The sequence below is a fragment of the Cucurbita pepo genome, chromosome 15 (genome assembly GCF_057944985.1).
Source record: "Cucurbita pepo subsp. pepo isolate OVF chromosome 15, ASM5794498v1, whole genome shotgun sequence".
Lineage (NCBI taxonomy): Eukaryota > Viridiplantae > Streptophyta > Magnoliopsida > Cucurbitales > Cucurbitaceae > Cucurbita > Cucurbita pepo.
In genome coordinates this window covers 8928098-8955125 of record NC_141812.1, presented here as the reverse complement: position 1 = coordinate 8955125, position 27028 = coordinate 8928098, and the positions used below count along the sequence as shown (strand labels likewise).

General features: G+C 35.0%; 3 protein-coding genes and 2 pseudogenes across 3 annotated transcripts; 2 read left to right on the top strand and 3 right to left on the bottom strand.

Annotated features, from left to right (window-relative positions):
* Nucleotides 1-5782: 5782 nt before the first annotated feature.
* Nucleotides 5783-6361, bottom strand: LOC111776248 (pathogenesis-related protein 1 pseudogene; annotated as a pseudogene).
* Nucleotides 6362-9081: 2720 nt separating this feature from the next.
* On the bottom strand, nucleotides 9082-9624 carry LOC111811935 (pathogenesis-related protein PRB1-2 pseudogene; annotated as a pseudogene).
* A 3899-nt stretch (nucleotides 9625-13523) lies between these two features.
* On the bottom strand, nucleotides 13524-14208 carry LOC147789295 (pathogenesis-related protein 1-like). The gene has a single exon (XM_087117787.1). It carries the CDS (start codon nucleotides 14169-14171, stop codon nucleotides 13680-13682), a length of 492 nt encoding a protein of 163 aa, XP_086973913.1. The 5' UTR covers nucleotides 14172-14208; the 3' UTR covers nucleotides 13524-13679.
* A 4207-nt stretch (nucleotides 14209-18415) lies between these two features.
* LOC147789294 (basic form of pathogenesis-related protein 1-like) lies at nucleotides 18416-19133 on the top strand. Its single transcript, XM_087117786.1, has one exon. It carries the CDS (start codon nucleotides 18513-18515, stop codon nucleotides 18981-18983), a length of 471 nt encoding a protein of 156 aa, XP_086973912.1. The 5' UTR covers nucleotides 18416-18512; the 3' UTR covers nucleotides 18984-19133.
* A 2868-nt stretch (nucleotides 19134-22001) lies between these two features.
* On the top strand, nucleotides 22002-22793 carry LOC147789293 (pathogenesis-related protein 1-like). The gene has a single exon (XM_087118159.1). It carries the CDS (start codon nucleotides 22033-22035, stop codon nucleotides 22456-22458), a length of 426 nt encoding a protein of 141 aa, XP_086974285.1. The 5' UTR covers nucleotides 22002-22032; the 3' UTR covers nucleotides 22459-22793.
* The last annotated feature ends 4235 nt before the right edge of the window (nucleotides 22794-27028 follow it).

Genomic DNA, 27028 nt, shown 5'->3' with positions numbered 1-27028 from the left:
ATGATAAGTTAGAGAACGATATAACTACGAAGTGTTTACGTTATGACTTGTTTATGATACGATACATTGTGATGCAATATGTCATAGTATGATGTGTGTATGATGAAATGTTATGTTAAAGGCATAGAACGTTACGTTAGGTCTCTTAAATTGTGTGTATACAACATGATATGAATGACATGAAATTACGATAAATGGCATGAAATATAACCCCGTTAGAATTATGTATGATTTGAGAACTGAAGAATAAGAAACGATATGATATGAATGATGAACAATATCTGAAATGATATGAAAAATGATATGATATGTACATAATGATAGCGGGGTTGTATTAAAGGATAATGAAAATGGAAAAGTTTTGGAACCTCATGCATTATGTGTGCTCATGCATTTGGGGGGATACCCCTATCCCATCACGAGGGTACGGACGCGTACATCCAATGGCAGGACAACGACCGTTATGCTTTGCATAGTGCTGCCGTGACAGTTACTAGTTCTAACGGGTTCCGGCATAAGGGACTCCTAGAGTATGCCCACCAGATAAGGAAAGTGGCCCAGCGGTGTGTGAACTAGCTGGTGAGCCCATACTCGCACGTATGGACTGTATGTAGAGTATATGGTATACGTCCAAAATTACCCGTTAGGATAGCATCGTAGGGAAAACGATACCCCTATCCCATCACGAGGGAACGGACGCGTACATCCAATGGCAGGACAACAATCGTTATGCTTTGCATAGCGCTGCTGTGACGGTTACTAGTTCTACCGGATGTCCGGCCTAAGGGGCTCTTAGAGTATGCCCACCGGATAAGGAAAGTGGCCCAACAGTGTGCAAACTAGCTGGTGAGCCCATACTCACACGTATGGGCTGTGTGTAGAGTATATGGTACATGTCCCAAATTACCCGTTAGGACAGCACCGTAGGAAAAATGGATTGAAAATAGGTCCCATCATCTCATTGCATGTGATTGTTGCATTTAACCCCAATAGTGGGGTCACTTACTAAGTATTTCTTTAAATACTCAAGCCATGTGCTACTACATTTTTCAGGGTAAGGCAAGGCATTTCTGTACGGCTGACGACGGCATTGCAACTCGAGACCATGACACATGTATAAGATAGTGATATTTATTTTCTTAGACTTAGAGGGTAGAATAGGATGTTTTTAACTAAACTTTTATTCATTTTATTTAGTCTTTTGTTGTGTTGTTTTAAAGATATTTTCGAAACACGCAAGTCCATGACTGTGTTTTAAAATAAAGGTTATAGAATTTAAATGAAGTCTTCCGCATTCAATGTTTATGGTACATATACAGTAGCGACCTTAAATTAAGGAGAAAATTTTGGGTCGTTACAGATATGGGGTCGCTCCCCGATGGTTTATTGTACTATGTCTTTACAATTAGGGGTAGCTAGTAACTCTTAATAGTGAACTTTTTTCGATTGATAAGGGTTTTCATATGTACTTATGATGAATATGAGTTGGTAGTGATAAGGTCGTGCCCTAAGATGATTATATGCTATGAGAAGTTTGCATAGAAGGATGATTAAGAGATCTCGAACTATCTTTTAGACATGATTTAAACCTTCTCATTTTCATTATTTTATTAATAATAGGAAGATGTACCATATCTAAATTATTCGTAAGGGCGTAGATAACAACTAAAATTGTTTTTATTTAGTAACTCACGGTACTTTTATTTTAGTTATAATCATTCTCAGAATGGCCTTTGACCTCTGACATTACCCGGTGGATCATAGTTGCAAGTGATGAACGTACCACGATTGTTTGTGCATCTCACTTTGGCACATCCAATTCTCACTGACTTTCTCCATACCACTTGAGTGTAATGACCACACACCTTGCCAGTTGCACAAGTATTGATGCGAGGATTGTAATATTGCTTCTCGGTGACCCACATCCAAACTGCAGCAATGCCTGATAAGTTGTAGCCGCTCCATGCAAGATTTTCTCCATATGGTTCGCCTAAGTGCACCAACTTACAACTATGACGAAGTCTTGAGAAGAATCTTGAGCGAGAGACGAAGGAAGCATCGCAAAACTCATGACATAGTAGAGGAAGAGGGAGAGCTTAAAAAGATCCATTATTTGGAGATGGAGTTGTGATAAAATGGTTAGAAGTTTGGTGTGGAGAAAATGGGATGGCTATGAGTGTGATTTATAAGCATGAAGTTGTGGAATATTAATATGAAGGAGATTATTTTAAGTTTGTGGACTATCAAAAGCGTAGCATACACAACTAAATTTTCGTATCCCACTAGTTGTAATAAAATATGCTAAAAAATGAACTTATTAAATAAGGATAAAAAAAATCAATCAATCTAGTGTCTTCGCCCTTGAACCGGGTACGGTTTCATGTCTTCGCCCCTTAACTACTGAACCAGATGGAACTCCCTCACCCCTATTCCCTTCAGTGATTTTAGGAGGTAAACTCAATCACTTTCAGCCGGAAAAGCGGCAGGTTCAGGTTTCACTATCTCTTTGAGAGAACGAGCTAAATAGGTCTTTCTTTGGTAATAGAGGGGCAGGAGCAAGATCAAGAAGGAAAAGGGGCGAGTTCAGGGGAAGGATCAAGAATCAATCAATCAATAGAATAGGTTACGTACGAGCTTGACCCGCTCTGTGGCGCGAAACTGTCTCGAGGTCATGTTATCTCGCTCCGTGCATAAATTTTGAATTTTTAAATTGTCTAATAAATGTCTAATTTATATGTATTATGAGATCCACATCCGTTGGTGAAGAGAATGAAACACCTTGTATAAGGATATGGAAACCTTTCTGTGGTAGACACGTTCTTTAAAACTTTGAGGGTAAACCCAAAAGAGAAAACACAAATAGGACAATATCTTCTGGGGATGGGCTTGGGCAGTTACAAATGGTATTTGAGAATGTTTGCTTAATCCACCATATCTAAATGGTGTGAAAATTATCTTATTTATAATGAAATAAATTACAAGGATATGGAAAGAGTAATAAACGGAAATAACAATCAATGGAAAAAGATACCTATGGTAAGAAAGCAAATATCTACATATTTGCGTTATAATAAAATATCAAATATGATACATATATGGTAAACTATAATTTATTACTAAATATCTTTAACAGTATCAAAGCCAGACCCTAGGCGATGTGCCAGCGAGGAGGCTGTTACCCGATCGAAGAGGGTAGACACGAGGGGGTGTGTTAATAAGGACGCTGGATCCTGAAGGGAGGTGGATTTGGTGGTGGTCCCACATCGATTGGAGAAACGAATGAGTGCAAGGACGCTAGACCCTAAAGAGGGGTGAATTGTGAGATCCCATATCGGTTGGGAGGAGAACGAAATATTGCCAATAAGGACGTTGGACCTCGAAGGGGGGTGGTTTTGGTGATGGTCCCACATCGATTGGAGAAGGGAACGAGTGCAAGGACGCTAGACCCTAAAGAGGGGTGGATTGTGAGATCCCATATCGGTTGGGAGGAGAACGAAATATTGCCAATAAGACGTTGGACCCCGAAGGGGAGTGGTTTTGGTGGTGGTCCCACATCGATGGGAGAAGAGAACGAGTGCCAACGAGGACTCTGGACCCTGAAGGGGGTAGATTGTGAGAATCTCATCGGTTGGGGAGGAGAACGAAACATCATTTTTAAGGGTATGAAAACCTCATTTTTAAGGGTGTGGAAACCTTTCCCTAGTAGATACATTTTAAAAGCTTTGAGGGGAAGTCCGAAACAGAAATATTAGAGGTTTTCCTCTACCATCATATCTGAACTTAAAAAAAAACATAAATGAGTGACTCTCAAATAAAAGATTAGAAATAATAATAATAATAATAAATAACAGATTTCTGGATTAAGAGGTCAAATGTTCAAATTCCACCGCATAATTTCGAATTTAAAATTAATATAAAAAATATAGATGGTTGTTAGTAGTTTATTCCGAGAGTTGCTTGTTAATTTATTGGTATTATAAAAATGTGTTTTAAAATAATATAATGAATAATTGTTTATTTATTCTTATATATTTAAAAATAATATAAAATATATGAAACTTGTTTCAAAGTTTATGTTTATTATAAATAATGTATTTAAAAATATTATAAAATATTAAGAGTTTTTTTTATGGAAAAAATTTTAACCCACGAAAGATTTCATATAATACTCAATTACAACTGCGGCTAAAACACATTTATGAATATATTTTATATGACTGCTTATTTGGGGTCCATTAAATTTATCTTATGAATTTAAAATTTGAACCGAACTTATTCGATTTTAGAAAATTAACCAAACCTAATTCGAAATGTTATATAATCCAACTCAACCTAATTCAATTCTTATAATTCGGGTTGGGTCAGTTTGGGTCGTTGTGTTCAACATACACCCCTAATACGAAGGTTGAAAATTTTGTTAAATGCATCTCTTTACTAATCAAATCAAGTTCATAGTCATACACCATATGATTTGTAGGTGATATGCTATTTTCTGTCCCTTTATTTTACTCATTTAGGACTTCAAGATGACGTATACTTCGAGCACACAATCGAAGAAGTAGATATGAAGCAACTTGCCAAGACTTCGAAAGTCAAGGTCTTTCTCAATAATATAAGAGGAAAATGAGAGCATATACTATTATGGATTAGTCACATAAAACTCTTCGATGGTCCGATCATTTCATGTCTTTTAATTTAAAAAAAAAAAAGTGTTTAGTGAACGATTTTAAATTTAACAAAGATCAAAATTTAAATAGGTCGCCAAGAGATTGATAACAAAAAAGGAGAGCGAAAATTGGAAGTTTGGGTTTGAGTTGAATGAAAAATCAAGAAGGAGAAGGAGGAAACTAAACCAATTGATTAGAGTTGAGCAAGGAGTGTTTTTGAGTTAGGTTTGTTAGACGAACACGACTCTCCACAATGGTATGATATTGTCCACTTTAAGCATAAGCTCTCATGGCTTTGCTTTGGGCTTCCCAAAAGGCCTCATACCAATGGAGTTAGTATTCCTCACTTATAAACCCATGATCACACCCTAAATTAATCGATGTGGGACTTCCATCATCTAACAGGGTTGAGATAGTTTTTAGATCTAAACCAATTGTTCGTATTATAAAATTTCTAATATTATGATATTATATACTTTGGGCAACGATTGTTCGTAGTTTGCGTTTAAGACATTTTTTTCAAACCAATTGTTTAGGTTAGATTCAGCTAAATCTAATTTGAGAAAAACCAATGAACAAATCCCGTCAAAAGAATTTCATTTATTTGAAAACAACAGACAAACCATATAAATTAAATTGGGTTAATCTAGTTTTTTATCCACCTCCATTTAGGGCGGGGAGAGATGTCACTTAATCAAAACTATAGATAATATGTTAAAAAAATGTTATTATAAATTAAAGAAAACAAAATATTTTAGCTATATTAAACAAATTATAATTTAAAAAAAATGCTATAAAATATTTTCTTGACAACGATATCAGCTATAGTTTCATACTCTACTATAACATCCATTATAGTTATAGAAAAAGCTATAAAAAGTTTCAAACTTTTAATAACATTAGCTGTCACGACATACAAAAAAAACGTTATAAAAAGTCTATAATAAAGTTTTTATTTACTAACTTTCATGGATTATATATATAACATTCATAATAATATGATCCGTAGACGGATCACATCTAAACACATTCATAATGATATGATCAGTAGATAGATCACATCTAAAGTTGTTTTTATTTAGTAACTCTCATTGAGTATATATATATATGTCATAATAGTATGATCAGCAATAGATCATATCTAAAGTTGTTTTTATTTAGCAATTCTAATTAACGGATCAGTACTGAATGGCCTTTCACCTGGGATATTGCCTGGTGGATCATAGTTGCAAGTGATGAATGTACCACGATTGTTTGTGCATCTAACTTTAGCACATCCAATTCTCACTGAGTTTCTCCAAACCACTTGAGTGTAATGGCCACACACCTTGCCAACTGCACAAGTATTGGTGCGAGGATTGTAGAATGGCTTCTCATCGACCCACATCTGAACTGCATCAGTGCCTGACATGTCAGAGCTATGCTTTGCAATATTCTCTCCAAATGGTCCGCTTGAGTGCACCAGTTGACAATCATTGATGCGTTGGTTGGCAAATTGTCGAGCAAAATTAGCTACACTTTCGTCCCATCGAACTGGCCCGACACCAACTTGGGCACGAGCTGCATTGTGGGCATTGACGAAGTCTTGAGGCGAGTCTTGAGCGAGAGACGAGGGAAGCATGGCAAAGCTCAAGACATAGAAGAGAAGGAGGGAGAGCTTGAAAAGATCCATTATTTGGAGTTGGTGTGGAGAAAATGGGATGGCTATGGCAGTGATTTATAGACATGAAGTTGTGGAATATTATTACAACATTTTATTTTTTAGTTGGTTTAGAAATTTAAAAATGATTTTTAATATGTTTCCTAATAGAGTTGACTTATGAATTAAAATTAAAAAATAATTACAAAATTAAATCTTCGAACTATAATATTAATTTTGACTCGATTTTTAATTGTTCTTAAATTTGCACAGTTGTGGCAAAGGGTCGTAATTCAATTTATAAAAAGAGATAAAATATCGGTATTCCTGTTGTAATAAAAAAAATGATAAAATATCCTAAAAATTCTTGGAATTTGATTTAGTAACTTGGTTGAAGACGAGAACTTTTAGATCTAAATTATCGAAAATTTCCAAATACAATTAAGAATCAACCTAAGAATTTTTATGGAACGGACTACCTTGATGATCAAGGTTTTTAAACTCGTGATTCGAATCACTCTATAAGATAACCAGATCAAGACTACATGAATAACTTTAGTATAGCCTTGAAAGTTACTCATGGGTTAAGAAGTATAATATGCAACTTTCATTTTAATATCCAAAATCTTTATACTAAAACAACGACATGAATGACTATAAAAGATTGTAACTCTCGTGCCCGTCAATGTCACAATGACCATTGATTAATTGTAACTTGATAATACTATAAAAGAAAAATGAAAATGTAAATATGACTATTGACCTCTTCAAATGACATCTCTTGCGTGTGAGAAGCGGATGGATTTGTGAAATTAGTTATTCGTAATCATAACCGACACCTCTCATGAAATTAATTTTGATAAAGATTAACATATATTGTATATTCAGCATGTCACATTATAGCACGTGTCATAACATCTCATAATCATATCAAGTCACAAACATTTCATAATCATATCATTTCATAAACATATTAGAGTCAGATCATTTCATAAACATATCATAGTCATATCATTCCGTATACATATCATAGTCACATCATTTCATAAATATTTCAAACATATCAAATATATGACTAGTGCAGAACTACAGGATACGTTTCATCATACAAACATCTTCTAACATACTAATAGTAAGACCACTTAGTTGACTAGCTTAAGCTAGTGTCACCAATTTATTCTTAATGAAAGTTCGATTTTGTCCTTTGAAATCCAAGTCAACCTATTTGAGCCAATGACATATGTTTTGAAGTTCAAACTTCTGCCAAACTATTTTGCTAAATTATGCAATGGTCCATGTGTTAAATTTCATGCCGTTTTTTTTTTTATTTATCCAATTTTCACAATTTTTATTTTTCTCTAAAACTGGTTACCGATTGATTTCAACTCATAAAGAAAATTCTTGTCATTTAATTTCTTACTCAAAGCTAACGGATTACAACTAAATTAATATAACTAAATTAATATAATTTGATAAAATTAAAAGAAAAATATAAAATATGACTACTGACCTTTTCGACAAACTTGTCCATGCTTCAACAATAAAATTTATTGTTTAAGAAAAGAGAGATGAATTGCAAAAACAAATAAATAATGACTTAGATGCAAAGTCAAAGATGAAAATAATCTTATAAAATGAAGTTTGAAACTTCACCTCTAATGAAATTATATTTATCGGAATTGATTAGGGTAATTCCTAATCTTGATTAAGATTAACATGTACACGTATCATAACATTAATATAATATATCACAATCATATCATGTCATAAACATATCATATTATTTTATAATCATACGTGTATAATGGGCCATTGTATAAATTATGTGTCTAATAGCAATTGTATAATTTAAGTATACATATACACATACATATATGCTAAATTATGGGCCACTTAGGATATTGTATAGGCTAAATTATTCAATTGTCTATTTAAGATAGTCACAGTATGAAAATAGGCTGATATGATAGTTCCCATTCATGATGGCATGTGTTTGCATTTACTTCCAATAGTGGGGTCACTTAATAAGTATTTCTTAAAATATTTGAGCCACGTGCTACTTCTATCCTAGTTAAAGGCAAGATATCCCTATATGGCTGATGACAGTATCGCAATTCGAGACCATGTCACATGCATAGGATAGTTACATTTATTTTCTTAGACTTAAGCTAGAATATGATGTTTTTAATTTAAATGTTTATTTATTTCATTTAGAAGCTCATTGTGTCGTTTTGAAGATGTTTTTGAAAACGTGAGTCCATGACAGTGTTTTAAGATAAAGTTTATGTTTTATGAAAAAGTTTAAACGTTTATTTCCGCATATAAATGATATACGCTATGATGGCAGTATCGACTCTAGATAAGTAGAAATTTAGGATCGTTACATCATCTCAAGTGATGTGGGTCTACAAAGTGTGGATCATTAGTTGACAACGATATGGGGTATCGTTCTCATGGTTTATCATATTGTGTCTTTACTATTAGGGGTAGCTAGTAACTCTTAATAGTTAACTTGTCTCGACTGATAAGGCTTTTCATATGTACTTATGACGAATATGAGTTGGTAGTGATAAGGTCGTGCCCTAAGATGATTATATGTCAGGAAAAGTTTGCGTAGGGGATGATTAAGAGATCTTGAACAATTTTTTAGACATGATTTAAACCTTCTCATTTTAATTATTTTATTAATAATAGGAAGATGTATCATATATAAAACATTCATAAGGGCATAGACCACAACTAAAGTTGTTTTTATTTAGTAATTCTGACCCGTACTTTTATTTTAGTTATAATCATTTTCAAAATGGCCTTTGACCTACGACATTGCCTGGTGGATCATAGTTGCAAGTGATGAATGTACCACGATTGTTTGTGCACTTCACTTTAGCACATCCAATTCTCACCGAGCTTCTCCACACCACTTGAGTGTAATGGCCACATACCTTGCCAGTCGCACAAGTATTGGTGCGAGGATTGTAGAATTGCTTCTCATCAACCCACATTCGAACTGCAGCTATGCCTGATAAGTCGGAACTACCCCATGCAAGATTTTCTCCATATGGTCCGCTCGAGTGCATCAATCGACAGTCGTTGATTCGTTGGTTGGCATATTGTCTAGCAAAACTGGCTACCTTTTCGTCCCACTTGACCGGCCCAACGCCAACTTGGGCACGGGCTGCATTGTGGGCATTTACGAAATCTTGAAGAGAATCTTGAGCGAGAGAGGAAGGAAGCATCGTAAAGCTCGAGACATAGAAGAGGAAGAGGGAGAGCTTAAAAAGATCCATTATTTGGTTTTGGAGTTGTGATAAAATGGTTAGAAGTTTAGTGGAGAAAATGGGATGGCTATGGGTGTGATTTATAAGCATGAAGTTATGGAATATTATACGAAGGAGATTACTTTATGATTGTGGACTATTCAAAAGCAGAGCGTACACGCAACTAAAAATTATTAACTATAATGGATATTAATTATTTGTACATGTAACCATTAAATTTCTACCACTCGCAAATATGTCTTTTTTGGGCTTTCTCTTTTGGGGAGGCTTTCCGTTTCAGGTTTCCCCTCAAGGCTTTAAGGTTTCCACACCCTTATATAAATGATGTTTTGTTCTCCTCCCTAATCAATGTAGGACATCACAATCCACCCCCCTTCGAGGCCTAGTGTCCTTACTTGCACACCGCCTAATGTCTACCCCCTTCGGAGAAAAGCAAGAAGGCTGACACATCGTCCGATGTCTGACTCAGATACCATTTATATGCTAGCAGATATTGTCCTCTTTGAGCTTTTCCTTTTAGGCTTCCCCTCCAGACTTAAAAATGCGTCTGCTGTAGAAAGGTTTGCACACCCTTCTTATAAAGTGAAAAGTGTTTTCTTCTCCTCCCAGCTAATACGGGACGTCACATTATGTCTTTAAACTATATTATTATTTTTTTTTTTATAAACTTTTAATCTTTTAATTTAAAACAAGTTTCTTTTCAACAATTTTTTTTATTTCATATTTTGAATTTAGTTTTTTCTTAGGGGTGTTTCAAAGGTAAAAATTTTATCTTTTAGTTGGTCTAGAAATTTCAAAATGGTTTTTAAATAGAACCATAAATTAAATTTAAAAAATAATTACAAATTAAATCTTCAAACTAAAATATTGATTAGTCTCGATTTCTAATTGTTCTTAAATTTGCACACTCGTGGCAAATGAATCACCATAATTCAATTTATAAAAAGAGATAAAATATCGGTATCCCATTTGTTGTAATAAAAAAATGATAAAATGTCCTAAAAAACGGACTTTATGTTTAAAGAGTGTTATGAAACTCTTGAGATTTGATTTAATAATAATGTTGTTGAAAGAACAAAATCTTTAAATATAAATTATCCAAGAATCCCAAAAGCGATTAAGAATCAACCTAAGAAAATTTTTGGAACGGATTACCTTGATGATCAACTCTAAGAGCAAAGAAAACTCGTGATTCAAATCACTACACAAGATAACCTGATCAAGACTACTTGAAGGACTCTCGTATACAAATCTAAACACAAGAAATGCAAAGGAACAACCGGGTAGCTTAAGAAGTATAATATGCTACTTTCATTTTAATATCCAAAATGTTACTAAAACAATAACATAAATGCCTATCTATAGCCTTGAAAATCAACTAACGTCCATACAATTGAAAGGTTGTAATCTCATGCCCATTAATACGTGTTCCATACAATCTTATTATCTACTATGAAGTCTTGATAGCATGATTAAGACACCTTATTGCGTATCAAACCGAGTCAGAAAATTAATAAATTTTGATGTGAAATGACTTAATTTTTAAATTCTCTTATAAATTTTTAATATATAGTCGAATATCATACAAAAATAATTGTGCAAATGCAAAAACGATAAGCCTTCGATGACTTAGGGAGGCTTTCGTCTGCCCTCGTATCCGAACTTAAAAAAAATATAAATTATATACCTTCAATTAAAATATCAAAGGTTCGAATCTTCTATCCATGTTGAACTAGAGGTCAAATATTCAAATTTCACGTCATAAAATTTAAATAAATAGGTAAGGTTATTAATTATTGTATCATCTTTCTAAGTTTACTATGTTTGGCCCCTATTTATGTCATGGTCTACTTGCACATACAATTAATACAAAACTTTGAAATGTATTCACTCCTTCAAGCTTCCCCCTAAATTAAATTAGATTAATATTAGTTTTTATATTCTTTAAAAATAAAATAAATTTGGAAGACATTGTTCTCAATTTCCAATAATTTTTTTAGTGAGGAATTTTAATTTTTACGTTGAAACTTTTTGAAGTGTACGTTGTTTGTATACGTAGTAATTTTTAGTTCTTTTAAGCCTTTTTTAATTCGCTCTCATTCGAATATTGTCTCGGTTCATTCATATATTTTTCCTTTACTCGGGTTTCGAAGAAGTATATATATATATATATATATATATATATATATATATATATATAATCAATTTAAAATAAATAATCAAGAGGTCAGATATTCAAATCTATGTGAAAAATTTGAGTGCTTGCTGTAGAAATATTATAATATAGGAACGTTCTCGAGTACTATGATAACCTTGTATGAGTATTTGTCTATATCCACATCACGATAGTCTTCACTAAATAGGGTAGAAATGTCTTCCATGTATACTTTTCAAAATTTTAATTATTTAAATTTATGAAATTCAACTCTATAAAGTACTAGGTAGAGTTATTATCATAAAATTTATTTTATAAACTAAACATAAACACATTAAATTTAAAAGATATTTTTAAACTCTAGGTCAAAATTTTTTAAAAACACAACATTACTTCATGAACTAGAGAAATATTATAGTTTTGTAGGATACAAGGTAGAAAATTTTGTTAAATGTGTTTTTTTGCTAATCGAATCAAGCTCATAGTCATGCACGAGATGATCCGTAGGTGGTGCTGTTTGTTGCCTTTCGTTTTAGGGTTTTGAGTGACGTACACAAGCACATATTCGAAAAAGTAGATCCAAAGACTTAAGAATGAGAGTTGTTCTTATCAGCCAACTTGCCAAGACTTAAAATCAAGATCTTTCCCAATAATATACAAGGTATGGATTAGTCACTTGGAACTCTTGATGTTTTCATTTATTGTTTTTTATTTTTAAGAAGAGAAAATGTGTTTAGTGAACTTTTGAAATTGAAAAAATATCGAAATTTAAACGGGTTGTCGACGTTTCACCGTCAGCAACTACTCAGATAGGTAAAAAGACAAAAGGACGCTGGGTCATGTCTCCCTCTCGATTAAAGTTGATTTTTGCCTCAAAGAGAGACCTTAAACTTTTGTAGAAGGACTAACTTGAACAAAGCTAAGAATCGAGCGATCAGAGCTGTTGAGCTAGTCGACTAGAGGAAGAATGCACGAGCCACCTGCAAATCGAAGGTTTAAGGATGTTAATGTGGCCAATTCAACTAAATCGAGTTTCTGACCCATTTGACTATTTTGACCTATTTCAACTATTTAAAACTCGATTTTTAATCTATTTTCTCTAGTTCCCATATTTTATCTTAATTTAAGACTTAATCGAGAAGTTTTGTAGAAATAAACATGATTAAAATGTTGTATCATGAATTATGTTCTTCTTTGATGAGGTTTAGTTTGATTATGCATCATTGGTCGGAACCTATATGCTAGGATTGATTTGTTTGACATGTGATTGTATGTTCACGTGATCTTCCCTTATTTTTAAGGTCAAATTACGTAGAATGAACTATTATAAATGAATTAAAAGTACATGATGATCTCATTTGATTAATACGAACATGCCTTAAATAGACGATCATGTTAGATACCGGGCATGATAGATTGCTATTGTTGGGTGAGCTTTCTAAACCCTATCGTTTGATTCTCGACTGTGTCATATGGTATGGTGATTAGTTTCTTATACTTTGTGAGGACGGTTAGAGGTTCACCAACTAACTCTTAATCGTGTACTCATCTCAAGTGACGTGTGTTTACAAAATGTCGATCATTGGTTGGCAATGATATGGGGTCTCTCCCCGATGATTTATTTTACTATGTCATTACTAATAGGGGTAGCTAGTAACTCTTAATAGCGAACTTGTCTCGACTGATAAGGATTTTCATATGTACTTATGCAGATTATGAGTTGGTAGTGATAAGGTCATGCATTGAAATGATTACGTGTTATGAGAAGTTTGTGTAGGGGATGATTAAGAGATCTCAAACTATTTTTTAGGCATGTAATAAGATGTACCATACATAGAACATTCATAAGGGTGTGGATTACTAGACAGATTACAACTAAAGTAGTTTTTATTTAGTAACTTTCATTCACGACCCATACTTTTATTTTAGTTATAACCTTCTTAGAATGGCCTTTGGCCTATGATATTGCCGCGTGGATCATAATTGCAAATGATGAATGTACCACGATTGTTTGTACATCTCACTTTAGCACATCCAATTCTCACCGAGTTTCTCCACACCACTTGAGTGTAATGGCCACACACCTTACCAGCTGCACAAGTATTAGCGCTAGGATTGTAGAATTGTTTCTCATCAACCCACATCCGAACAGCATTAGTCCCTGACAAGTCAGGGCTACCCCATGCAATATTTTCCCCATATGGTCCACCTGAGTGCACCAATCGACAGTCATTGATGCGTTGGTTGGCATATTGTCGAGCAAAACTAGCTACCCTTTCGTCCCACTGGACTGGCCCAACGCCAACTTGGGCACGAGCTGCATTGTGGGCATTGACAAAGTCTTGAGGCGAGTCTTGAGCGAGAGAGGAACGAAACATGACAAAGCTCAAGACGACATAGAAGAGGGAGAGGGAGAGCTTGAAAAGATCCATTATTTGGAGATGGAGTTGTGATACAATGGTTAGAAGTTTGGCGTGAAAAAAATGGGATGGGTATGCAGTGATTTATAGGCATGAAGTTGTGGAATATTATACGAACAAGGAGATTATTTTAGGGTGGTGGATTATTCAAAAGTGGAGCATACACGCAACTAGAAATTATTAATTATAATCAATATTGATTATTTGTGCATCTAAGTTACTATATATAATAATTAATTAAACTAATACTTTTTTCTCGTTATTAATGTTTAAAATATATTTTTCATTCAAATTAAGTTTTTATTAAAGGGTTGAATTTTAAAAACTAACATATTTGTTTTTTATTTTTTATTTTTTATTTATGGGTTTAGAATTTATTTTTTAGTTGGTCTAGAAATTTAAAATTAGTTTTTAAAATGTGAGTCAAATTTTGGTTTTAGATTTTGAAAATACTCGTAAAAAGTACGTAATGAACTAGAAAAATGATCGGGTGGAAGTAATATTTACGAGCTTAATTTAAAAAATTGAAAATTAAAATCTAAACAATTAACAAATTAGGACCTAAGGTGGTAATTCTCGATGTTGATATAGCTATTGCAAAATCGAAAACGTGAAACTACAATAGCTTTGAATACGACATGAGTTAGTACACGAAAGGGAGAATAAGCCAAGATTGATTTTTCTAGAAAGCAAACAAAAATGGCCTTGGACAAACTTGTGGAGGCTTTGGGTCACTAATCATGCTTGGAAATGAGACAAAAACATGTGCACTAAGTCGTCGTAAAAACATTATTCTCGACTAAATTGTTAGAGGTTTAAATTCTCCCACTCTCGTGAGCAACTACTTTGATTAAAAGGTTAATGTTCGAATTTCTCCGCTCTATGTTAAAATAAAAAAATCAGCCCAAAATCATCTATAAAATTAAGCTGATATAGAATGTTAAAAAAACGTCATCAACTCAACCCAATGTACTATTTTTGTGTTGGGTTATGAACTTATTTGAGTTAAGTTAGGTTCAAATAAATGAAAAACTTTATCAATTGGTTTGGTTCATGAGTTACTCTAAAATTAGATCGAGTTAAACTAAACAACTAAGTATTTGAAAGGTTAAAATATTTGAAAATAAACAAATTAATATATTAATTTTTTTTTTCAAAACAAAAAAATTGAATAAACGGTCCTGATGAACTCCGTTTACAAAAAATTTATGGTTGGGTTGAGTTGAATTCATTATTTAATGAAAGTTGTTCGAATTGAAAAAATTTAGTAGCAGACCAATTAAGTTGAATCTAAAAAATGTCTCGACTTGACTGAACTGACTTGACTGAACTCAGAACGGAAATGAAATAAATAAATAAATAAGAAAAATAGTGGACGAAAAGAAGGCGGAGGCTGTATTATACTCGTGTATTTCTCTTGACTTTTCAATTGTTTTCTTTGATCGTGAGATTAGAATTAGCCTAACTTTGAAAGATAAAACTTGTACATTTTTTCCTTGGAAAAATATGAAAGCTAATAATTAACCATTTAAGAAAGAGGAAAAGAATAACAAAGACTATCTCTAAATTGAATGGATTTGGAGCCAACCTCAAATTATTTTGACATATATTGAAATTTGTATGAACAAGATGACAAATAATAAAAGAAATTTGAGTGCTAGGATGAAGAATGTTATTTGTGATAGAACCTTTGCAAGAGTTTAGAAAGATCGTTGCTTGAAATATCCCGATAGTCTTGACGTGACCGAGCTAAATAGGGTAGAACTAGAAGTGTAACGACTCATATCCATGGCTAGTAAATATTGTCCTCTTTAGGCTTTTCCTTTCGGGCTTTCCCTCCAAAGCTTTAAAACGCGTTTGCTAGGGAAAGATTTCCACACCCTTATAGAAGGTGTTTCGTTCTCCTCCCCAACCAATATGAGATTCTCACAATCCACCCCCTTCGGGGCCCAATGTCCTCGCTGGTACTCGTTCCTTTCTCCAATCGTATGGGACCCCCAATAAATCCTTCCTCCTTGTTTGCACACAGCCTGATGTCTGACTCTGATACCATTTGTAACGGCCCAGATCCACCGCTAGCAGATATTGTCCTCTTTTGGCTTTCCCTCTCAGGCTTCCCCTCCAAAGCTTTAAAACATGTCTGTTGTGGAAATGTTTCTACACCCTTATAGAGGGTGTTTCGTTTTCCTCTCCAACCAATGTGAGATTTTCACAAGGAGCGTGTTGTTATCATGTACAAGTCAAAATTGACGCCAAATTAGACACAACTTTGAGCATAAATGTGTCATCAACGTAAACTTTTCAAAATTTTAAGTCAAACGATTACCCATTTAAGCTTAAGAAATTGTTAATCGAATTCTCTAAGAACTAGGCAAAATTATATTATCGATAATACTATAGATTTTTTTTTTTCGGATAAAAAATTTAAAACCCTAAATTCTTCATTGTTTATACCTTAACCAATTGAATTACGCCAAGAGTGTGAAAAATTTGTTCGATCCACGATCATAAGCAAAGGCTTTTGGAATTAGATCATAATAATTTAACATGTATATGTAGGAGTTGACAACCAAGTCGCCAAGACATGTGAGTCAAAGTCTATACAATGTTATTGTTCTCTACTAGAAGCTTCCCTTTGGGGCAATATAATTTTTCTAATAGAATAATAATTACTTGTCCCAATGAAATTGGTTTTTGTTTTTGGTCTAGCTTAAGATTATTTTAGAACATTAAACAATATTGATTTAAGCCAAGTCTTGTTTAGAAATTTTTATTTTAAATTTTAATGGTGATAGATTGAAATAATACAAATTGAAATGTATTCTAAATTAAGTTTGAAATTAAAAACGACATTCCCGAGTAATAACGTTACAGATATAGTATCAAGTAAGTCTTGTTTGGTCGAATTGAGTTATAATGGTATTTAAACCCTTGATCAAATAAGCCCAAAATGACACATTTAATATTTGACGTAAAACTCAAACGATTGGACCCAAAGCCAATGAACCCGAGACTCGAATAGTCAAGCTGAAAGGCCATCAAAGTTCAAACCCATAATACTCATGGATAACTCATAAACGATTGAAATATTGAAATCGTGATAGAAAAATTAAAAGAGAATTTAGAGACAAATAAATTAGAAGAATCCTCTAAGTTCATGAAGATCGAACATTCCATGAGGACTAAAAGACTATGAGGGTTATAATAATACCTCAACACTTGAAGACTAGAACTTAGGAGAAAAAAATTCTCACCTCTCGAATGAAGCATAGGTCTACAAAGGTGTGAAAACATCTTCCTAGAAAACGTGTTTTAAAAACTTTGAGGAGAAACCCGAAAAAAAAATTACAAAGAGGACAATACCTGCTAGCTGTGGACTTGGACCGTTAAAAATAGTATGAGAGCCAGAAATCGGGCGGTGTACCAGCAAGGATGCTAAGCCTCAAGGGGGGTGGAGGCCAGGTGGTGTGCTGGAGATGATGCTGAGCTCCAAAGGGGGGTGTACACTAGGTGGTGTGCCAGTTAGGATGCTGAGTCCTAAAGGAGGTGGACACTAGGCGGTGTCTAGCGAGGATGTAGGGCCCCAAAGAGAGGTAGATTGGAAAGGGGGATGAGTGTTATTGAGGACGTTGGGTCCTGAAGGGGGTGAATTGTGAGATCCTACATCGGTTGGAAGGAGAACGAAACATTTTTTATAAGGGTTTGGAAACCTCTCCCCAGTAGACAAGGTGGATTGTGAGATTCCACATCGATTGGGGGGAGAACGAAACATTCTTTCTTTATAAGCATGTAACCTAAACTATATACAATTGCAAAGAAACTTAGCATTTGGTTAAAAGCCGTATAGCTCTAGATTATCATCAACAAAAAATTTGTAAACCGTCAATGAATAAATGAAGCTTGATTCTTCTTTAATATAACATTAATTGCAATATCTTAGAATAATTTGAACAACATTTTCCGGACATCTTCTTTGAAGTTTATCCCGTAGATAAAAAATGTAATCAAACTCTTTTCCACTTATTTAATGAAGTATTTTAAACAAAGAATTCATGTTCTAAAACTTAATCCATATGGTTTTCTTCCTCATTCCCAAGAAGCACGTGGGACTTCTCTTGGTAAACGCATAAATTCACCATAAATAATCCTTTCCATAGCTTACCCGACGCCTACCGCAAAGCTTCAAAGTCTAAAGGGGATGTCTTGATTCAAATTTCATCCATTTAACACTTAAAAAGCCCTTTGCTTGCAATGCCCACTTTCACTCACTTTACCACCTTCACAATTTTATTACCATCACACTATAAATCTCCCTACCCTTACTTCCATTTCCTCATCCAAACTCGAACAACGATGACTATTCTTACTCTCATTATTCTTCTCTCGACCCTTTTAGTCAAATCATCAGACGCTCAGAATGCAGCTCAAGATTACATTAATAACCATAACTCAGCCAGATCAGCCGTCGGCGTCGGAAACATGGTATGGAACACAACTCTAGCCGCCTACGCTCAAACATACGCGAACTCGAGGAAAGGAGATTGCCAATTGGTGCATTCGAACGGGCCGTATGGCGAGAACCTTGCAAAGGGCAACAATGGATTCACTGGCACAGCTGCAGTGAAGCTATGGGTTGATGAAAAGCCTTACTATAGTTACAACACTAATGCATGTGCTGGAGGTGAGTGTCTTCATTACACGCAGGTTGTTTGGCAAAGCTCTTATCGTGTTGGGTGTGCGAGAGTTCAATGCAACAATGGCTGGTGGTTTGTGTCTTGCAATTATGATCCTCCAGGCAATTGGGATGGCGAGTGGCCTTATTAAGTATGCTAATGATAATAATAATAATGAAGTTCGTATATGCTTTTGTTCTTGAAAATAAATGGTGCTTGAGATGATGATGTTGTCATTAGTTGGTGTTAATACACACATGTTTTTAAGAGTTTATGTCGGCTGTTCTTAACACATGTTTTTATGTAAGTTCTTGTTGTTCTTTCTCCTTGCCTTGTTTCTCTAAAAATATTGAACATCATAGTTAAATAAATACGTATATTCAAAAGAAACTTGTGTCCAATCTCCAACAATGATTCTAGTTCTCAAAATTTCATTTATCGAGTAAGAGTAGCGAACTAGCTAGACTCCGACAATTCCAACATTTTAATTTAATGTGACTCAACAAAAATAATAAAGGTGAAAAGTCAGAAATAACCCTAACCACACGAAAGTTTGAAATTTAGGGTTTTTGGTATATCAATTGATATACGTATGTCAACGTAATTGATCTACTTCTTTTTCGATAGATCAAGAATATCATTGACATACTTATATCTTATCAACATACTTTATTTAGAATGTAACTTCGATTTCTTAATATTTTTTTACATAGTCATGAAAGATTTTAAAAGATACCGTCAAAGACAACAAACGAATTTGCAATTTATAGATTGATCTAAAAAGTTTCCTTAATCCTATCCAATTTGAAATGTTATCTGACCCAACCCAACCCTTATAGTACTGTGTCGTGTTGTCGGATTCAATGTACACCTCTCATTTTTTTTGTTCTGTTTTTTTTCACCTATTTTTTTTTTGCTTTGGTTAATTTTTATTTTTCTTCTACTTTTTTATTTTTCTCGACTCTTCTCAATTTCTCATTTTTTTTGGCATGATTTTCTTTTTCTATTTTGTTTTTAATTTTATTTTTGTTGTTTTTTTTTAGATATGATAAGTTTTGTTTGTAGTTGTGGTTTCTTGTTTATTAAATTTTTTTTTCTTAATGCATTTATCAAATTTAAAATAGAATCGGCCACACAAATTCTTACCTACTATTAATTTTTTATAAAGATATTGAATAGTTACAGGCAAACGATTCGCACATATCCCAAATGATTGAGAGAAGAAATAAAAGATAAATGATAATAAATTTGAAATATATGTATTTTATGTCGGAAGTAAAAGTATATAATTTTCTTGAATAAATTAAAAATTCCATTATGAATGAAAATCAAATTACAATTTCATCCAATAATTTGACTTTGTAACCATATAAGTTTATTGGTAGTAGATATTGTCTTTTTTGAACTTTTTCTTTCGGCTTCCCTTTTAGATTTTTAAAAGGAGTCGGGTCTAGTAGAGAGATTTTCACACTCCTATAAAAAATGTATCGTTCCCTTCTCCAACCGATGTGAGAGCTAACAATCCACTCCCCTTCAGGACCCAACGTCCTCGTTGTCACTCATTTCTCTTTCCAATCGATGTGAAATCTTACGATCCACCTCCTTCAAGGCCACTTATTGACACTCATTTTTCTCTTCAATTGATGTGGGATCTTACAAATTACCCCCTTAAGAGCCTAACGTCCTCGTTGACACACCGCTCAATGTTCTGACTCTAATACTATTGAAACAACTTAAATCCACCGTAAGCAGATATTGTCTTATTTGGCCAGTTACGTAACGTCGTCAGCCTCACAGTTTCAACGACGCATTTTAGAACCATAAGAAAACTGTAAGACTGACAATGATATACAACCGGCCAAAACAGACAATAAATTTGCTACAAAAACTATCTAGCAATAATTAATCATCTAAAATTAACAAATCTAATAAATTGGTTAGATATAATTGCAAAAGAAAAATATTAGTTATTTATATAAAATTCTAATAGCATTCCACACCGATTATTTGATCATGGGACATAATATTTCCAAACATCTTTAATAAAATATTCAACCAAACAACTCGAAACAACTCGAACTAAATCAAATTTATGAATTGTTTTATATGTACAATTTTTTTTTATAGACATTTGAACATAGAAAGAAACGAGAAACACGAACATGGGACCCAACCTTAGTAATCAAAGTATGTCCTTTGTTTTTTTTTTTTTTTTTTTTTTTGGTCTGCCTTGCTCTTTTCTAATTCTCGCAGGCAATCACGCAGTGTGAAGAAGACGAAGACCCGACTGCCAAGTCTTTCTAATAAAGAAACTTAGCAATATCTCAGTTTTCAGGTTTTTTCTCGAGTCCTCTTTTAAAATGTTCACGTATTTGATTAAGTGTATTTTTTTTTCCACGATCGAAAACGATTTTCATGTTCGGTTCAGAGAGCATGCTAGCCAACAGGTGCTGAACTTTGTTTTCTTTCCATAATAATTCTGAGTAGTAAACGATTGAGATTGAATATGTAACTGTCTAAACCCACCGGTAGTAGATATTGTTCGTTTTGATCTTTTACGTATTGTTGTTAGGCTCACGTTTTAAAACATGCCCATTAAGGAAAGGTTTCCACGCCCTTACAAGGAAGACTTCGTTCCCTTCTCCACCCGATGTGAGATCTTGCAATCCACTCCCTTGAGGGCCAACATTCTTACTGACACACCGTCCAATGTCTGGCTATGACACCATTTGTAATGGTCTTCTCATCACTAGTAGATATTGTCTGTTTTGGCACATTACATATCGCCGTCAGCCTCACGATTTTAAAACACATCGGTTAGGGAGAAGTTTTCACACCTTTATAAAGAATGTTTCGTTCTCCTCTCCAATCGTATACAATCTTATAGAACATAATAAAAATAATTATAACAATAAAAATAATTATATCCAAGTCAATGTCATGTGCAAAGTCTTGATCTTAGTCATCCAGCTAAGGAAATTTCTCTTGGGCTGCTTTTGGATAATCAATCAACCCATTTTTTCTCACAATTTCTCCATAAATTTCCACATTTTCATTCTTATAAATAGCAACAATTCTCATCCCATTTTCCCACACAAATATCTCATCATTTTCCTACTCATAACCCAAAATGGCTCTCATCAACCTCTCCATTTCTCTCCTTTGTGTCTTGAGTACTAATATCATGTTGCCATAGATCTATGGCTCAAGACATGTCTCAAGACTTTGTCGATGCCCACAACGCCGCTCGTGCACAAGTCGGTGTTGGACCCATCCAATGGGATGAAACTGTGGCAAACTATGCCCGACAATATGCCAACCAACGTGCCAAAGATTGCCAGATGGTCCACTCTAATGGGCCTAATGGGGAAAATCTTGCAGGAAGCTCGGCCGACCGAGCTTCCTTATCATGCACTGACGCAGTTCAAATGTGGGTAAACGAGAAACAATTTTATGATTATAACTCCAACTCGTGCCTTGGCAACGAGTGTCGCCACTACACTCAAGTAGTGTGGAGTAAATCTGTTCGAATTGGATGTGCAAAAGTGAGATGCAACAGTTGTGGTACTTTCATCACCTGCAACTATGACCCGCCTGGCAATTACGAAGGTCAATGGCCATACTGAAGAATGTCACCTTAATAGTAAGAGGGCGTGCACTAAAGTTACGTTGGAGTCAATAAGAGAAGCTTTGAAGGGTCGTGTATCCCTTTTTATCAATCTCATTTAGCCACCTTTTAAGCATTGGGTCTCTTTTTATTGCTTCTTTTGTCTTCCTCCTTTGAGGCTATGAGCATTAGTTTATGTTATTAAATAGTTTTTATGGCATGTCAAATATAGAAAAGTTATACTTTAGGTCCCTAAAGTTTGGGTTAGATTGCATTTGGGTCCGTGATGTTCATGAAAAAAGCTTTTATTCTCCTCGGTTATTAAATAAATTCTCTTTATTATAGGTTGCATTAGTACGCTTGAGAAGTGAAACATAAAATTTAAAGTTTTTAAGACATCCCCTTTTCAAAAAGATTTTTGGTTATTTTCCTTCGATAGATCGAGATTGATCAGAAGATCCTTTCAATTGGCTAGAACCCGTTACTTGAACGAAACTAGATCCTGTAGAATCAAATTAAATATTTGACAAGACATTTCGTACTGTACTAAAAAAATCGATCATTGTTTACCAACCACACATTGTCTAACCAAATCCAATTCTCTCTCGATATGTTGCTCAAAAAACTCGATTTGTGTGGATTCTTCCCCCATCTAGAGAAGAAATATAACATTGTTTGCTTTAATTTATCTTTATTAATCTAGATCAATCACCTCTAAAAACGAGTCTAATATTGAAAAAGTTAGATAATCATGCGTAAACGATCCTGTAGTTATCAACTATCTCCATATTATATGAACTCATGTCCTAAACAGTTTCAACATATTAACTTGATAACACGATCTATCACATATATCTAGGCACAACCCTGATCATTCATCTCATCCAATATAATTGTGAAACTTATGACAACTCTTTCATAGTTCTCACATTGTATAATCATAACAGGAGTGACCTCATCCAATATAATTGTGAAACTTTTCTTTTTGGTGGTTCAATCATAGGAATTCCAAATTGAAGCATGCTTTACTTGAATCAATTCTAAGAAAGTGAGGATAAAGTATGCTAGAAGTATTGATATGTGGAGATAGTTTTCACTTTTAGGAGTAAGCAATGTAACCATGTCGGAGGGGATGCATAGGAATGTGGGGTCATACAGGTATCAAATCTAGATTATACATAAACGTTCACAAAGAAGTAGCATGTGGTTGAGGAGCCGATAAAATATCATGGCGTTATTTAGATGCAAGTCATACTTCCATTCTTGTTCATATGAGACATACATGATTCTTCTCATATTATCAATGATTAAAATACATAGTTTTCTAATGTCATATAGGCACAGAGCGAGCGTAAAGTAATTTACATGGTGTATCCAGTAAAATACATAGTTTTCTAATCTCATATTATCAATAATTTACATGGTTACCATATTTGCCCTCTTATTAAAGGCAAATATATTGCATTCATTTATTATTCTTTCCTTTTATTACTATTTCCATATTATTTGTAATTTACCATATTTCTGTATCCTGAAAATGATTATAAATAAGAGAACTCTCACCCCCATTTAGGTGTGGTGATTTAGCAAACATTCACATGGTATCACAGCCCTTTCGGTTTAACAACCTGATCCTTTCTTCTCTATGGCTTCCGAATCTTCTTATCATCTTCTTCCTTTCAATACTCTAATCCATATGATCACCATCAAACTTTCTTCCTCCAATTATCTTCTTTGGAAAAGCCAACTTCTCCCTCTCCTTGAGAGTCAAGACATGCTGGGCTATGTCGATGGAACTATGGTTCCACCACCTCGCTTTGAACCAGAAACCTCTTCAACACTCAACCCCAAATATTTGGCATGGAGAGCAGCCGATCAACGACTTCTCTGTCTCCTGCTCTCCTCTGTCACTGAGGAAGCCATGGCTGTTGTCGTTGGTCTCTCTACTGCACGTGATGTTTGGCTTGCGTTGGAAACTACGTTCAGCCATCAGTCGAAAGCTCGTGAACTGAGACTCAAGGATGACTTGCAGTTGATGAAACGTGGCTCCAAACCTGTTGCTGAGTATGCCCGTGCCTTCAAAAAAATTTGTGACCAACTTCATGCCATTGGCAGACCGGTCGAGGACATTGATAAAGTGCACTGGTTCCTTCGTGGACTCGGCACCGAATTTTCAGCTTTTTCTACTGCTCAGATGGCTCTCACCTCTATCCCCTGTTTTGCAGATTTAGTCTCTAAAGCTGAAAGTTTTGAGTTGTTTCAGCTCTCCCTTGAGTCCTCTAACTCCACTCCTACAGCATTCACAGTCACTAATCGTGGTCGCACCCATGGAAGCCACCCTGCTTCCTTTACCAACCAGCGAGGTCGTTCTTATTCTCACAAAAACAACTCTTTTAATCGAGGACGAACCCACTCAAGTCAAGGTCGTCGACCACCTCACTGCCAAATATGCCGCAAAGAGGGCCATTATGCTGACCGCTGCAACCAACGGTATGTTCGACCTGATTCTTCTCATGCTCACCTTGCTGAAGCCTTTAACACGTCATGTTCTATTGCTGGACCCGATACTGCTGATTGGTTTCTGGACACTGGAGCTTCGGCCCATATGACTGTCGACCCATCTATTTTGGATCAGTCTAAAAATTACACGGGTAAGGACTCTGTGATTGTAGGAAACGGTGCATCCCTACCCATTACCCACACCGGTACTCTTTCTCCTGTTCCAAATATTCACTTGTTAGATGTCTTGGTTGTCCCTCACCTCACTAAAAATCTTCTTTCCATAAGTAAATTAACGTCTGATTTTCCTCTCTCCGTTACATTTACTAATAATCTTATTACTATCCAGAATCGTCAAACAGGAAGGGTGGTGGCAACCGGTAAAAGAGATGGAGGGCTATATGTGCTGGAGCGCGGCAACTCTGCTTTTATTTCAACCCTTAGAAACAAATCTTTACGTGCTTCATATGATTTATGGCATGCTCGTCTAGGTCATGTGAATCATTCTGTTATTTCTTTTTTAAATAGAAAAGGTCATCTTTCTCTTACGTCTTTATTGCCTTCTCCATCATTATGTAATACTTGTCAGCTTGCGAAAAGTCATCGATTGCCTTATTCCCGCAATGAACGTAGGTCGTCTCATGTGTTAGATCTTATTCATTGTGATCTTTGGGGTCCTTCTCCCGTCAAATCAAATTCGGGTTTCCTTTATTATGTTATTTTTATTGATGATTATTCTCGATTCACTTGGTTTTACCCTTTAAAATTTAAATCTGATTTTTTTGATATTTTTCTTCAATTTCAAAAATTTGTGGAAAATCAATATTCTTCTCGTATCAAGGTATTTCAAAGCGATGGTGGTACCGAATTTACTAGTACTTGTTTCAAAACTCATTTACGTAATTCTGGCATCCACCATCAACTCTCTTGTCCATATACACCTGCTCAAAATGGTCGTGCTGAGAGAAAACATCGTCATGTGACTGAGACTGGCTTGTCCCTTCTCTTTCACTCTCATCTTTCTTCTCGTTTTTGGGTTGACGCCTTCAGCACTGCAGCTTATATTATCAACCGGTTGCCTACTCCACTTCTTGGAGGTAAGTCACCCTTTGAACTCCTTTATGGCTACACTCCACATTATGACAATTTTCATCCCTTTGGTTGTCGTGTTTATCCTTATTTGCGTGATTATATGCCTAACAAGCTTTCTCCCCGCAGCATTCCTTGTATTTTTTTGGGTTATAGTCCTGCTCATAAAGGGTTCCGCTGTCTTGATCCGGCCACCACTAAGCTATATATCACCTGTCATGCTCAATTTGATGAAACCCACTTTCCTGCTATCCCTAGCTCCCAGACCCAACCTCTTTCCTCTATTTCTATTTCAAATTTCTTAGAACCACATTTTCATCATATTGATTCATCCCCCCCTACCACTTCATCACCGCAAACTCCTCGATCCAGTTCATCCCCGTGTGATATTTGTTCTGACCTTGTAGATGAGTCTGTGCAGGTTGATACTTCTCTTGCAGGTTCCACTTTGCCACCCTCGACTTCTAATTCGACCTCTATTGAACCTCCTGTTGATTTCTCTTCTTTGGGCACTCATCCTATGATCACACGAGCCAAAGCTGGTATATTCAAGACTCGTCATCCAGCAAATCTTGGTATTTTGGGCTCATCTGGACTTCTTTCTGCTCTTCTTGCATCCACTGAGCCAAAAGAATTCAAATCTGCGGCTAAGAATCCTGCTTGGGTGGCTGCCATGGATGAAGAAATTCGAGCATTACAACAAAATGATACTTGGACTTTGGTTCCTCGCCCTGCCAACACCAACATCGTGGGCTCTAAATGGGTGTTTCGTATTAAATATTTGCCTGATGGATCTGTCGAGCGTTTCAAGGCTCGTCTTGTTGCCAAAGGTTATAATCAGGTTCCTGGTCTTGACTACACTAACACTTTCAGTCCGGTTGTCAAAGCTACCACTGTCCGTGTTGTGCTTTCTATTGCAGTCACAAATAAATGGCCTCTTCGACAACTTGATGTCAAGAATGCTTTTCTCAATGGAACTCTTATTGAACGTGTTCATATGG